Raw genomic sequence first — 16693 nt, 5'->3', positions numbered from 1 at the left:
TTAAATAGACTGAGTATTGCAATTTGATTCTCTGGAAAGCAAACAATGTTATATATTACATGATACATAGACTAGAGGCACGGCTCGGGTTGGGCCACATTAGCTCAGAACGACTCGGCTCAGTTAAAAAAATACTTCTCGCACTGTTTTCAGTTTCATATAAAATCCACCAGAGAGAAGAGAAATCTCGTTTTGATCTTCGACTGTGCCTAGAGAACTCGAAGTTTATGATGGTCAACATCGTTAAAATATATAAAGAATTGCTTATTCGTATAATAATAATTGCATGCAGGTAGGAAGGCGAAGCAAATATCTACTCCTCAAAGAGAGTTCAGTTCTTTTAAATATATATCCAAACATTAAATTTGCTTCCTCATTTACGCACAGTGTACATTAAAAACGTTATAGTACTATACGAGTATTGTAAATAGTTTGTTCCTCGCTAAAAGTAGTGAAGAGTGAACATAAAGGATTTTTTAATTACAAGCATTTACGTATTAATCTTGCTTTCATTTTAAAATAAAGAAACGACGCTTTTCAGATCTTATAACAGGCATTCTCTTACGGAATTGTTCTTTCTCGTTGATTGTCAACGAACTCATCTTCATAAGAGGAAACAAAATTCAAAAATCGCTTACTTGAATAAATCAATGTGGTAACATCGCCAACAAACTCTTTGTAAGCTCAAGAGGGTACAATAAGGTTAAATCCTTGATGGAAAAATGACATTGCCGAAACCCAAGTGCTCACATGAAGAAAGGGATCATCAATCTTCAATCGCCGACAGATTCACATGTGCATAGACGAAAAATCTTAGTTTTCATTTTATACTAAGTACTTTGGCACATAGTCGTGGAGTCAAGGACATAGTCAAGGACATAGTCATCTATCCTTGTAGTGGAAGTATTGGATGAAACAAACACTGAAAGCTTAAATCTACTAAAATGGAAAGATTTATGGATAAGAAACACAGAAGGATGAATTCCAGATTAGAACTCAAAACGCTAAAAAGATGAAAACACGCTGTTAATAACTCGCTGGAGTCTCACAAGAGCTTTTAAAACAATTTTAGTAATGATTGGTGTACTTTACATAAGCAGAAAGGCAAGTAAAATTACTACAGCAACCTTCAGAACTGTGAGTACTCCCTTTACTTAATGTGTTGGGCTTTCGTGTGTAGTAGTAAGAAGCACAATGATTCATGCTCGCGTATGTTACTCTTCACAGATTGAAAACATGCAGCTAAGCTATAATTTGGATAAATCAAATCTTTTCAAAGAGAAATATATTAATTTTAATGAATCTCTGTAACCCTTGATGGTAATCCACCATTACATATGTTTGTCGGCAAGTTTTTTTGGAATTAATGTCCATTTAAAATACAATTCTATGTTTCTGATTCATTACCCTCAACATAAGTATGTGAATTTATTTTCACCGACTTTCCTTTCTCCAGACAAACGGATAAGTTAATCGCTTTTCTTAGCGTATCTCAAATTTTAGACAACAGCAACTCTGACGATAGTATGTTTACAACAGTTAAAAAGATATGCAATGTGCGTAAATAATGTTTTACTTCAAGTATTACGAGCACGCGTGAATCAAAATATCTGTGTATTTGCAATTGCGTTTACGTGTCGGTCTTTCTCTCCCCACTTGAAAAAAAAAATCTGTGGGTGGCTCTGAATGCAATCGTACAATTCATAATCAACAACTGGAGAAGATTCCTAGGAAATCGACAAAGAATAATTCAATGGTGTGGGATTTTGAGACGGTTATTAGTTGCGAGTAATAAGATAATCGTAAATGTGTTGGTAGATAAAGAATACAGACAAAAAACAGATATGAAACGTTGCACTCCACCTCCAAATAAAATTTGGTGGAATCGTCATTATTTCCACATTTCATTTTCACGTCCTTCATTCTTCTTCACTCTTGCATGAACTTCTTGTCCTGGCATTAGGCTGGCGTCTTCAAATTGTTTTGCGCCCGTAACCTGTCGGAAATATTGCAAAATAGTCTATTTTCTGTTTTCGAACGCAATTGTTTAGTATGTCTTTAAGTTTTGCCTGTTCACAGATCTCTAGAAATCCTCCACTTTATTACACTATTGACATGCCAATATGTTATTTAGCAAACAAACTGTCACAGCAGCAACAAATCGAGTTTCGAACATCAATTACAGAAAAAAACATTCAACATGGCATTGGTGCGTCACTGCCGGCAGGGATTAGCACCATATATATCTGGGCTAAACAGATCGACTCGGCATGCATCAATCTGATTCGTTACGTCTCAGCTATCGTAATTTTCCATTGCTCCAAGCATGCTGACTTGGGTCAACCCCAGCCTGGGTCCTAGTGCAAAAAGGCGTATAGAAGTATGTTTCTGATTTAGAAAAGAACCAACGTTAACTTATGCAAGAAACAGTACATAAAATCTTTACTATGCATGATTTATATTGAAAGAATGTGAAGTCACTGTCGTGGGGCCCCATTACATAGACTTGTTTCAACAGAACAGAAAATTTGTTTCAGTTTCCGATAATTAATATTACATATTGATTTTCTGAATTGGCGACACGACGTCAGTAACACATTTGGAAATCATTTATTCTCCATTGCTTTTTCACTGATCAATCATTACAACGTTTCCTCCCTAGTGAATGTAGCCGCAACACTAGCCTTTTTTCTCCTATAAAATAAAAGATCGCTGATGAGACATAACTTTGGGGACCCTTATACTATACGTATTAGGGTGGAGCCTTTTTGCACTTTTGTTGGAAATTCGTTGACGGCTAGTGCGGAAAAGGTGCCATTAGTGGCACCGACCTTACTGATCTTTTTATTTTTTATTTTTTGGAGAACCCCTTACCCTGCCCCAACGTGTGTTTGGTTCTTCAACACGCACAACTCCAATGACAGAAAAAGCTACTTGTGGTCATTTTTAGAGTTACCTGATGACTATAATACAATTATTTTATTAAAAGAAACTTGTAGCAATGCCACTAAATAATTTTAAAATGTTTATGAGTCAAAGTACAGCCATATTAGCTCAGTTGTTGGAATTAAAGTCCAGATTTTGTTTGGAATGCCACGTTAACGATGATTATAGGCATATGTCTTGATATAACACGATTTGTTTTTGGTAACTCTTCGCTTGTTATGTACACCGACAGCCAATGCTATCTAGCGGCAAGCTATACAACTTCATGGTTGTTTACTTTGGCCACGCTCTTTGAGCGTCGTCGCAACCCCGGCTCCGTCCAGAAGATTCGCGCACCTCCCGCTCGCCTCGTTGGCTCCAGAGCCTACGCCGACGTTTCTAGAAAATTCTCGCTCGAAGTTCAACGATGGTATAATTATTGCGTACTTCGACCAACCAATCCAACTATCCAGTTTATTGCAGCTTAAACTTTAACGGTTTTAGTTCGCTGCTGTTTCTGTTAAGACAGAGAGTTTGTGCATTGTACCTTAAGTTACAGTCTTCTTAGTGCGATACGATTGAGAGATATTTTGTATACTTTGGTTTCCAAGTTCGGAAGCAATGGAAAGCAAGATGAAGAAAAAGCCTCATAGCAGACCAACGCGGGAAAGTGTGAAACGAGGCTTATTTGATACTCCAAGTGAAATGAGTGAAGTGCAGTTATCCACGTACGCTGACGTTATGCGACATTATCATTGGTTTCGAAGTGGTGACGAAAGTGTAACTAAATTACCAGTGACTGACATTGTAAACTAGTTGGACAAAGAGTTGTACATATTTGGCGTAAAGCAAACATTCCTGTAGTTTCAGAAAAGAGAGTTTTTGACATGCTGAAAACATTTTATAATAAGTGTCGCACCAAGGAAAAACATTTCAGTCGACAAGGACAAGAAGCAACACTTCGTGCAAGTTTTGTTGCACACGCGGAAAAGTCTCTTTTTGATATTGCGTCTTGCAAATGTAAAACCGCCGAAGATTGCAACTGTGAGAGGACATGCAAGATTCCAAAACGAGAATTCAAGTTTCTTTTGGATCAGAGAACATCACGGAAAATGAGCATTGGTAATATTGACGTCGGAACAAGCAGATCTCTGTCAAAGATGTTTTCCCGTAAAGTGAGCAGATTTAAGGGGGCAAACAACCCAGAAAGACGCTGGAAGTGTAGAAGCAAGTCCGTTGGGATTAAGCATAGGCACAGGTTAAAGACAATGGCGTCGCCAGGGGAATCCAGCGAAGCTGTTGAATCGGGAAGCACGTCGGGATCTGACTTCAAGGCGCGACCAAGAAGGAAACATAGCCTAAAGCGCATCTGTCTTCAAAATAGAGCGAAGGCAGCGTTTAAAACTGAGCTTCAGACAGACAGGTTGCTTTGATCGCTTCTGCCGTACTTCAGGACGCGAGACTCATAACGACAGAGGACAAAAATCTTGTTGCTGACGGATCTACGGTACGAAGAGGAAAAGATAAACTGTTTGAGAAGGTCCAAAAATAAAAGGCTTACCTAGGCCGGGCGATTACAAGTATCTACTTGTAACTGTACCAAAATTCTGCTTATAGTATTTTTCGTATAAACGCAAATTCTGCGTTAGAGCGTGATGCGACGTTCGTCTGAATTCGTACACTTTGTGCAGTGTATGCTTCTTGTTGATTGTGCTGCCGCCTAGTGGTGTTAAAAGACAGGATAGAAGAAGAGGAAGAGGAAAGTTATGAGAGGACAACTAGTTTTTCGTTGTGTTGTGTTGGTGTGTGTGAATATGAGTGACTCAGCTATTTTGCTGATCACTATATTATCTCGTCCTCAGATGTTGTTTTAAGTGAAATATTAGTTACCTTGTAATTTAGACATTCGTCACTGTCTTCGAATATGTAGAAATTATTAACGAAAGCAGTATTATTAACTTGAACATTTTGGCAATTCTTATGCTACTCATTATCAAAACAAATTAGCCCCAAGTGGTATTTTATAACAACGAGGGGGCGTGTTGGAGACTAAAAAGAAAACACAAAGGACTTGGAAGGTGGTACTAAAACGCAACGGACATGTAGTAATCGACCAACACAAAAATTTTGCAAAACTAACCAACTCCTTATCAAAACCACGACATAATACCATCAATGTGTTCACTTGCAATAACCGTCTACTAAATTCTCAATATTGGTAAAAAGGACGATCTTGGTCAGTGGATTCGACGGATATACAGTGTTCCAACCTAAAATGTGATCACGTCTTTCACCAAGCCATGGCGGACAATATAACGAAGTGAGTAATAAAGTGCACTTACAAACTCATTACGTAAACGGGGCGAATAATATAAGGGAAAGATTGTTTATCTCAGGTACGTTTACTCATTTTAAATAAATGGCACATTAAGATATACATTTGTCAGTTTTTCTTTTACAGATTGCATGACGTAATAAGAAGGTGATTGTTGGATAACCTGTGCATGGTTCTTGAAAGTAGGTGATGCTCTCGTCTATTTTCACAATACGTCTTAGATCTTCACCCAGGTGGTTCCCGTCCGAATCTGGACCGTAACGGTGAGGTGTATCGCACCTTCCTTAAGCGATCGTCGTGGGGACGAACTTTCCGTACCCGTGAATAAAATAGTGCAAAGCTGTATTATTTGCGGGCAGGGAATAGGGAGTTCTTCACGGGGGCCGATTGAGGACGGTGTGCACCATGCAGCGCTATGCTGCTCGAACCCAGAACCGTAATAGAATGGCTAAGCCCTTCACAGGGACTAAAGTCTCAATTGAAAAGGTACACGGATCGAACCCTTCACCGTAATAGAATGGCGTTTCCCTCCAGGGACGGATCAATTAATAATTATTCACGTTTTTATTAATTGATTCGTAACGGATGTGACATCTGGGAGAAGATCTAGGTGTTGTAATATTTGACAGGTTTTATTTCTCATGATATGCTATATGCGCTAAATTGGTGTTTGTTGTGTTTGTATACTTGTAACTTGCAATCATGGCAGAAAGTGAAAATTTGAGTTTGCAAACTTTGCTTGAAGCTATTAACGACATTAAGCAATCACTTAATGATGCTGTTAACGATACTAAAGAACAAATGCAATCACTTAATGGTAGCGTAAATGACACTAAGCGACAACTCAATGATGTCATTACTGAGTCGAAAAGTGAAACCCAAGCTCAGATAGAAAAATTCTCTAACGACCTTACAGGTAAATTAGAAACTTTAGAACATAGGATGGATGGGCGAATTCAGACACTGTCGACTGAGTTAGTACAAATGAGAAGTGAAATAGACAGGGTTAGTCGTACTTGTGCGGACAACTTTGAAAAACTGTCAGCACAGTTTCAGGAGAAATTAAATGTGCAAGAAACAAAGGTTGATGAAGTTAAGCTTGCCGTGAAAAATAATGAAGACAAAATACGTTTTGTCAACGCTAGAGCTAATCAGTTAGGAGATCAAGTTAGGGACACTGAGGAACGTATTATAATGATTGGAAATAAAGTTAAGGATTTAAGTTCCGATGTCGATTTAGTGAATGATAAAGCTGAGCGAGCGCAGGAAAAAGTGGGTGAACACGAAAGTAGAATCACGAAATTAGATCAAAGTGTTCGTGAAATTTATGATGTAAGTATTGCAACACGAGAAATAGCTCATCATACTCAAACGATAATAGATGATGTTAAGGGTGAAGTAGAAAGTAAATTCGAGATAGTAAATCAAGAGGTCAGAAACTTGCGCGTGAGTATGATCGAAAGTCAAATTAGGTCATCTACGTTCGTGGGAAATGTAAAGCCCGAGGTAGAAATTAAAGAAGAAAAAGTTGATACCAGTATACGTAAAAATACCAACCCTTTTCTTGACTATGATGTTAGTTCGGTGTTAAGTGAAAACGATTCTTCGGACTCTCACAGTGATAATAGCTTTGTTGGGGTAAAAACAATCAAACGGAGGAAAAAGCGAGAAAGAAAAGTAGCTTTGAAATTACGAGATTTAGAATCTTTCGAGAAATTCTCCGGTCACGAGAATGAATTGACTGCCACTGCGTTCTTACGTAAGTTTGAAGATCAAGCTTCGCTTATGTCAATTTCTCGTAGTCAATATTTAGACATTATCAAATTTCTGTTGACTGGTTCTGCACAAAATTGGTACATAAACAATTGTGGGTTTTTCACTTCTTACGATCGTTTTGCCGAATTGTTCAAATTAGAGTTTGAGAATGAACAGGTTCGCGCTAACAAGCTAATGGTATTGCAATACAAACCCTATGATGCAAAAGTTGACGGAAGTGTGTACAATTTTGTGTCATATAGATGTAATAAGATACAAGAAATCAATCCCGACATAAAAGAATCGTTGGCTATCAGTATGATTCTTAATTTGATTCCACCTTACTACCGGCGTCAGTTAACAACTTTGTCTACTATGAATTTGTCTTCTGTATTGTCCGTTATACAAAGATTAGAAGCCATTCCTAGGTCTGATAATCGTAACAACAGCAACAATCATAGGTTTCTGAAAGTCAACCAAGTGTCCGTTAATAAGAATGGTAAGCGTGAAAGTAATCAGAATAACGTTAATGATTGTGATGAATCAGATCAGGTACAATCGAACGAAAATTCAAACAACAGAGGTAATCGAAAAAGAAAAAACTCCTTTCGTAGAAACAAAAAGAAAAAATGGAATAATAATAGTAGTTCCGATAGGCATGAAGAAAGTGTATGTTATTGTAATCATGGTCCAAATGTAAGCAATAGCAATGCTAATGTAAATCAAAATGAAACCACTAGTGATATGACTAATAGGTCAATGAATGGTAATTCCCAAACTAGAAATTCACCTCAGACCGGTTACAGTAATGGAAATTTTGTAAATCCTTCAAATTTTGGTAATCCTACTGGCTTTAGGCCACCAAGACCGAATTTTACGAACGTTGCTACAGGTAATTTTGGATTTCAAAATAGATTTCCTCCCCCAAACTAGAAGCACCCTGCCTGAAGAGTGCTCATAGCAGGGAATTAATTCAAACGTGTAGTAATGAGTTAAATAATGCACTCCTTCCAAATAGTCAGACTGTTTTTGTAAAGCTTGATAAAAATCTGATAAATGTAGTACAGTGGGATGATGTTTTCTCGTCTGATGAAGAAGAAACTAAAGATTTTTGTAAAACTAATGTAAATTCATGTGCCACTGCTGAAATTCTTGTCAAAATCATGAATGAGAACATGTACGCTCTGTGCGATTCAGGTGCTTCGGCTAGCTTGTTGAGTTATAATGCGTGGAAAAAAAATATCTAATATAGTGTCAAACGCTGTATTGCAACCCGCTCCTCAAATTGTTCTAGTAGATTATAGTGGTAAAAGAACAAAATCAGTTAAGGGCGAGGTTACCCTCTGTGTAGAAGTTGGTCCTGTAACTTGTGATGTTAGATTTATTGTTGTCAATGACCTTAATTGTAATTGTCTGCTAGGCAGAGATTTCCTATCGCTAGTTAATGCGAAATTAGACTTTGGCGAGAAATCCGTTACTGTAGGTTATGACCCTAACACTTGTAAGGTACCAATGAAAGAGTATGAACACGGATTTGGTAGTGACCCCCTTCTGAGTAATGAAAGTAAAGGTAAAGTAAAAATACTTACTAGAGAGAGTGTTAATAAGGTTGGTTCTCTTTTAAATAATGCGAAGTGTGTTGACGCTAATTCCACTATTGAAAGCGAAAACGAAGATGTAGTCGAACCTGTGCTAGAGTGTCCGATAATTCAGAGTTTAGAAATTCATAAGAAACAGCTGACGCAGGAATGGATGGATAGTTTGTTAGAAAATAGTAAAGCATTTGAACATGTAGATAGGTACACTACCAACAATGATTTAAACATAGAGCAAATTAAACAAGCACGTTTGAACGAAGCTGCTGAAGTAAATTTTTTGTATCATTTTTATGGGGAACAAATACATAAATTGGATGAGGAAATCCAAATGTCTCATAATAATGTAAAAATAAATCTGGATGTTTGTAATACAAGTAAAATTACTCGTAATACCCAAAGTCACTTTCCTTCTGTTACTGAAATTAGAACAAAAGTTCTTGAAATTGAAAATTTGTCTAATGTTCAAAAACAGCAACTGTATGATTTATTGTTGAAACATAGATTGGTTTTTAGCGATTTGCCAGGTAAATGTAATAAATTTGAATACTCCATCGAAGTTGAAACAGACCAACCGATTGTAAAACGTCAGTACCCATTACCTTTTAAGTACAAAGAAAATATTGAACAGCAAATAGCTGAATGGCTAGAATGTAACGTAGTGGAAGAATGTGTTTCTGTGCATTGTCATCCTTTGTTGTGTGTAGCTAAGAAAAACACTAGTAAACTTCGTACTGTCGTAGATTTAACTCAATTGAACAAATTTGTAAAATTAAAGCAGTTAAAAGTCAATAAGATCGATGACCTTCTTATCAAATTTCAAGGAATCCAATTCGTGTCTTGTTTAGATTTTGTGGGAAGTTATTTACAAGTATGTTTAAGTAAAGAAAGTAAACAATACACAGCTTTTTGTTGGAATGGAAAAATGTATCAGTATACTCGAGTTCCGTTTGGTTACATAAACGGAGGAGCTGCTTTTATGTTGTGTTTGCAAACTGTCCTTGGGGCAGGTTTATATGAAAAAGTAGTCTCGTACATCGACGATGTCTCTGTAATTTCTATGACTTTTGAAGAACAGTTACAGTTTTTGGATCAAATATTTCAGAAAGTTTACGAGGCTGGCATGACATTAAATCTACAAAAGTGTACTTTTTGTAACACGAAATTTAGTTTTTTAGGGTTTGACATCAGTCCGCAAGGCATAACAAAAAATCCTTCTTATGTACAGTGTATTAAAGACCTACCAAGGCCTAGAAATTTAAAAGAATTGCAAAGAGTTTTAGGTTTGTTTCAGTGTCACTCTTATTGTTACAGTACAATAGAGTGGTAATAAATTTGTTTCATGTAGTTATTTGTTTAAACGATGTGAAATCTTTGTATTTGTGAATAATAATTTTGTTTTGTAACTTTTTGTCAGAATAGCTTGAGAAACGCAAGTATGTTTTGTCATTTATGCAATTTAAATATTATGTGTGTAGAATAAGTTTGTTCATTTATTTTCGTAGAATATTGAAATATATTATTCAAATAATATTTGTTTTATCTGTTTGTTGAAAAGTTGAGCTGTCCATGATAATTATTTGTTCGTGTTCTATAGTTTTTGTATAATATCGTAAAGTAAGTAATGTGAATATTTTACTTTTAAATAATGCCATGATTTCATATAATGTTTGTGTTAATTTTTAATGGTAAGAGCGCATATAGCAATATAGTAATATGCATATTAAAGGTATATCATGAGAATTGTTTGAATATTAATTGTGAGTCATGCACTTATAAATGTTTAATTTAGTAGCAGTGCCGAAAAAAAAAAAAAAAAAAAAAAGAACTTTAAAGACTTTACATATTAAAGCCCCATGAAACTTTTATGTAAGAGTATAAATGCCCCACGCGTTTGTCGTTCTTCTACGTTAAATGAAACTTAATGAAACTTTTTCATCTGATGAAGTGTAACTCGGCGAAAGTTCTTATAAACTTCATTGTGAACTAATGCTCGTCTTCACTTTGGAACAGTGGTGAGTGTTGAAGTGGAATTACAGTCAGGGTTCTTGAACGTTTACCATTATCCAATGGCGCACGTACATTCCTTTCGACCGCCAATGTAACTGTACCAAAATTCTGCTTATAGTATTTTTCGTATAAACGCAAATTCTGCGTTAGAGCGTGATGCGACGTTCGTCTGAATTCGTACACTTTGTGCAGTGTATGCTTCTTGTTGATTGTGCTGCCGCCTAGTGGTGTTAAAAGACAGGATAGAAGAAGAGGAAGAGGAAAGTTATGAGAGGACAACTAGTTTTTCGTTGTGTTGTGTTGGTGTGTGTGAATATGAGTGACTCAGCTATTTTGCTGATCACTATATTATCTCGTCCTCAGATGTTGTTTTAAGTGAAATATTAGTTACCTTGTAATTTAGACATTCGTCACTGTCTTCGAATATGTAGAAATTATTAACGAAAGCAGTATTATTAACTTGAACATTTTGGCAATTCTTATGCTACTCATTATCAAAACAAATTAGCCCCAAGTGGTATTTTATAACAACGAGGGGGCGTGTTGGAGACTAAAAAGAAAACACAAAGGACTTGGAAGGTGGTACTAAAACGCAACGGACATGTAGTAATCGACCAACACAAAAATTTTGCAAAACTAACCAACTCCTTATCAAAACCACGACATAATACCATCAATGTGTTCACTTGCAATAACCGTCTACTAAATTCTCAATATTGGTAAAAAGGACGATCTTGGTCAGTGGATTCGACGGATATACAGTGTTCCAACCTAAAATGTGATCACGTCTTTCACCAAGCCATGGCGGACAATATAACGAAGTGAGTAATAAAGTGCACTTACAAACTCATTACGTAAACGGGGCGAATAATATAAGGGAAAGATTGTTTATCTCAGGTACGTTTACTCATTTTAAATAAATGGCACATTAAGATATACATTTGTCAGTTTTTCTTTTACAGATTGCATGACGTAATAAGAAGGTGATTGTTGGATAACCTGTGCATGGTTCTTGAAAGTAGGTGATGCTCTCGTCTATTTTCACAATACGTCTTAGATCTTCACCCAGGTGGTTCCCGTCCGAATCTGGACCGTAACGGTGAGGTGTATCGCACCTTCCTTAAGCGATCGTCGTGGGGACGAACTTTCCGTACCCGTGAATAAAATAGTGCAAAGCTGTATTATTTGCGGGCAGGGAATAGGGAGTTCTTCACGGGGGCCGATTGAGGACGGTGTGCACCATGCAGCGCTATGCTGCTCGAACCCAGAACCGTAATAGAATGGCTAAGCCCTTCACAGGGACTAAAGTCTCAATTGAAAAGGTACACGGATCGAACCCTTCACCGTAATATACTTTGACGGGAAAAAATATGCAACTCTTGTGCAAGAAAAAAATAACGGCAAACTACGAAGACGAGAGGTTACAGAAAAGCATATCACAGCCTGGTTCAGAATACTTGGGTCATGCCAGACCTAAGTCAGGCACTGGCAAGGATATTGCCGACTCTATATTGGAGCTTTTAGAGAAGAACCAGTACTACGTGTCAAGTCTTGAGGCAGTCGGCAGCGATGGTGAAGCCACAAACACAGGATGGAATAACGGCGTGATAAGCCAGATACAAAGATCCCTAGGAAAGGAACTGCAGCATCTCATTTGCCTTCTTCATACCAACGAGTTGCCATTTTGACACCTGGTTATCGAATTGGATGGTGGAACGACCGGACCCATCGCTTTTTCCGGTCCCATTGAAAAGAAATTAAAGTTTTGTGAACGTTCACCGATCGTCTCCTTTCCACCCATTCCCGTTGAATGGGTGTCTGAAATGAAAAAAATAGATGGTTTAAGCAACGACCAGAATTATTTCTTTTAAATTTATAAGGCTGTTGCTACAAGAATGTGTACTACCGATCTAGCAAACAGAAATCCAGGATCATAATCACATTCACGATGGCTTACATTGACCTGTAGGATGCTTCGCCACTACATTAGTACTGATAAACCTAGTTCAAGTTTGTGTCTACTTTGCCAGTACATTGTTAAAGTATACGCACCCGCCTGGTTTTCAATACGGCGAAATCCTTCGTGCAAAATGGGCGCCATGCATCTGTTTAGCATAGTTAAGCTATCACGTTTTCTGCCAGAAAATCTACAACACATAGTTCATTCTGTTCTACGAAAAACGGATACTATGCTCATCATGAAAACCTGCTGATAGTGATGACAGGAGATGAAAATCCGCATATGCTAACGTTAGGCTGGAGAAGGATAAAAAAGTGCCGCAGCCAGAAGACTCCGAGATCAAGCCGCCCACGTGACTTCATTGTTCCGAAATTAAACTTTACAGCTGAAAATTATTACCACATGATTAATTGTCCTAAATGTCGAACAGAGCCGTCAATCACACGAAACATAACAGATCAGCAGGTTGAAGAAAACATCTGAACTTCAGCTACTCTAACAACAACATTCCCTAGCCATAGTCAAGCTGTGGAACGCACAGTGAAGCTGGTGTCCGATGCAGCGTCGAAAATGTTCAGCCAGAACGCAATAGATATCTACGTTAGAGCCAAACTGAAGTCTACGACAAGAATGTCCCGCTTCGAGACCAAGAAGAATTACCTGACCTATGGTCAAATGTCAATGTATGCTTACTGGGTGGGTGGGTGGGCAGAACTCGATGTGCAATTACCTCTCCGTGGTGAGTTCTGGGTTATTTTGCATACAGAGCAAAATAAGCGAAGAGTTGCTCAAAGAAAATCGTGTTATATCAAGGGCTATGCCTATAATCATCGTTAACGTGGCATTCCAAACACGATTTGGACATTAATTCCATTAACTGAGCTAACATGGCTGTACTTTGATTCATAAAAATTTTAAAAATTATTTATTGGCATTTCTACAAGTTTCTTTTAATAAGGTAATTGTATTATAGCCATCAGGTAACTCTAAAAACGACCACAAGTAGCTTTTCTGTCATTGGTGTTGTGCGTGTTGAAGAACCAAACACTTAAAAAAAAACTTTAAGTCCGTTGGGGCAGGATAAGGGGTTGTCCAAATTTTTTTTAAATAAATCAGTAAGATCGGTGCCTCTAATGGCACCTTTTCCGCACTAGCTGTCATCGAATTTACAACAAAAGTGCAAAACGCTCCACCCTAATACGTATATATAATGATGACTGAACGTTCAGGTACTAGAAACGTGTAAAATAGGCAAGTACATACGCACTTATAATTCAAAAATAGGAAGTAACATACGCAATGCAATCTAACCGGAAGTAATGATTATACACATTCAATGACATACTAAACTAAAAAACGAATGAAATTCAAAACAAGCTGGAATACAATCTAAAACAAATAGCAACACAGGAAAATAGTGTACATTTTCATGGTTCTCATTTTTCTATTTTTGATTTCATGCAACCGTAACAAAAATACTGAACTCACAAACAATCAGGTCGATATGGTACAGATTTATTTCAGTCAGGAAACACCCATTGATAACCCTGTCGCTTTCGTTTAGAGACAAGAGGACAAGAAATTACGGTTACCAGAGACAGTGAAGAAATTATTCTTGCCAAGCTGAATCCAATGTTCGAGAGTCACAAGATTAAAGTGTCAATATATCTGTGAAATTAAAATGGAAATTAAAATGAGATGTGTTACTATCGTAAACATGGCTATAGTATTTCCTCGATGTAGTCTCCTGCCAGACTAATGAACACGTTTCTATATATATCTACCTAGCAGACGTTGAATACCGTTGAAATCTCTCGTTTGTGAGAGGGTTTCGAAAGAGCGTCATAATGTACACAACAGTGTTGGATATCTCAGAGAAACGTTGTCAAGAAGTAGATCTTTCACATTCGGCAGCACATCAAAATTTAGGGACTCATAGCCGGAGAATATGACAGGTACTCCAGTACCTCCCAATCGGATTGTCGTATAGGTACTGCATCGTCTGTACCGTGCAAGTAGTAACAGTAGTCCCCGGTGTTGTAGTGCATTTCTGTTGGTCCTTTCTAATATTACCTTGCCTCTCTAGTATATGTAGTTCCTCACTAGGAAATTTTTTCCTCCTACAAAATAGAAGTTTCATGGAGAGACTCTTGGAAGCACTTGTAAATAATTTACTATATGTAATGATAACCACATATTCATGCACTAAAAACATGTAGAATGGGAAGGCAAATAGGCACTTATAATTCAAAACTAGGAATTACCGTACGCATCAAAATCAATCAAGCAATAATGAATATGTATTTTCAATGACGTACTTAAGCTAAAACGAAAGCATATATAGCATTCAAATAATGTAGAAAGACACCTGGCTTCAATGGCGTGCACAAGGTAGGATTGAAGGTTAACACTCCGCGCCCCGATCAAGATATTATAGACAAATGAACATTTACTATATATATATATATATATATATATATATATATATATCATGCTTGTCCTGAAAAAAATATGGAATATAACATTGAGTGTTTGAATCCCACCCCAAATTTAATGAAATTCTGGTAACATCATTGGCTGATCGTAGTTTGTAGGAAACATCCTATCCTAAAGGGAGAATAATGAATTTCTTACTGTGTGTATCTAATAAGTAAATTATTTGAAGTACTTCAAACCTCCAAAGCTTTACGGAGATTGACATGTAACAATCGTTAATAAGTAAAGCTAAAATATTTTTCTATATTCTAACAGATGCAATCGTAGCATATTCAGAAAACACGTACAAACACATTTCCACCTTTGTACTTTTGCTCACCAAGTCACTGATCGTAATAACTTCCTCACATTTCTTGCAGCAGCATTCTTTACACGTAACATTACCATGACCTGGGGGAACTTAATTTTAAATTACTTTGTCTTACTTTTAAATTTCTAGGAACCGAAAGAAACTTTTATAGAAATGAAAAATGTGTATTTATGCGTATGAAATTCTGATTTTGTTGCTAAAACTGAAGTATAGGCCTCGAAAAGAACTTTATTTTATCATATCTCTAACACTGAGAAATAGGTAGTTTGCCTAACGTCTGCTATAGCAATGTACATACAATCTATGACTTGGGGGCATAAAACGAATAAAAAATATTCAGTGAAGGAATTTCTCAGATTTCTAGCTCATTCTCACTAAATAAAAGAGTGTATTTCAAAATTTACTATAGAAAATACAGGGGGTTAACTCTTTCGTTCCTGGACTTATATGGAACATTCCTGTTTCCCATTGTCAGTTCGGTGCACGTTATCAGGTAGTAAAAAAAGGTAGACATGCGAAATATGTGACAAAAGTTTTATTTTAAGGTGAATACATCAATGGTATTGTTTGGTGGAACTACACAATATTAGCGAGTTTGTCTGTTTCCATTAACAAGTAGCCATATCTAAGTATCTATAATAACCTTTTTAAAAACTAACAAAAAACATAATTCTATCTCCTAATAGTAGATTTCCTCAAATGTATCTCACTAATGAGTAATATATTCGGAAGTAAACAATTCAGAAAACATCTATTAAAGAAAAGAAAGTTATACTATGTAGGATAAAATATATATCTACTACAAAAAGCAATATATCGTACTTCTCTTCGCTATATTCATGAAAATTGATTGTGCCCAACCTAAACAGTGGCGTTCTTCCTTCACCGTCAGTTAAAGCTACATTCACTTTACTTTTGAATAAGAGAAATATGCAATCAGGACTCCAAGAAGCTGCAGCACAATGAAGTGGTGTAAAACCCTCTGCCATGTCGGCCATCTACAAATGCAAATTTAAAGAATACATTAGCCACAAAGGGTATTTCAGTAAATAATAAATAAGCAAAGGTTATGTACCAGGATAACAATCACTCAAGATAGTAAGAACTTTTGTGTAAATAACATAAGATAGGACCACTTCTTAAATTTTGAAAATTGCTAAAATTAAAAATATGGTAGGGTAGTACAGAACCAATGTAAGTATTTCTCACAGCCTGAGTGGATTATCTCGTTCTTTTCGGTTTCTATTTATTTATGCCAATTAGCTAAATTTATTTTAAAAAGCATGAAATACGAATAAATTTTTATT

At 36.7% G+C, this 16693-nt stretch overlaps 1 protein-coding gene across 5 annotated transcripts in view; it reads right to left on the bottom strand.

Moving 5' to 3' along the window:
* The window catches only part of LOC145662658 (transient receptor potential cation channel subfamily A member 1-like), a 426395-nt gene that overhangs the window by 367470 nt on the left and 42232 nt on the right, over nt 1-16693 (bottom strand). For all 5 annotated transcript variants that reach the window (XM_081728551.1, XM_081728517.1, XM_081728526.1 and 2 more), the window contains exon 3: nt 16209-16384. In XM_081728551.1, coding sequence (XP_081584677.1) covers nt 16209-16384 — 176 coding nt within the window. The remainder of the gene's footprint in view (nt 1-16208; nt 16385-16693) is intronic.

Source organism: Thermobia domestica, chromosome 1 (assembly GCF_964235325.1).
Source record: "Thermobia domestica chromosome 1, izTheDome1.hap1.1, whole genome shotgun sequence".
NCBI lineage: Eukaryota > Metazoa > Arthropoda > Insecta > Zygentoma > Lepismatidae > Thermobia > Thermobia domestica.
Note: the sequence above shows the minus strand (reverse complement) of the source record. Positions and strands in the feature narration are given on the sequence as shown.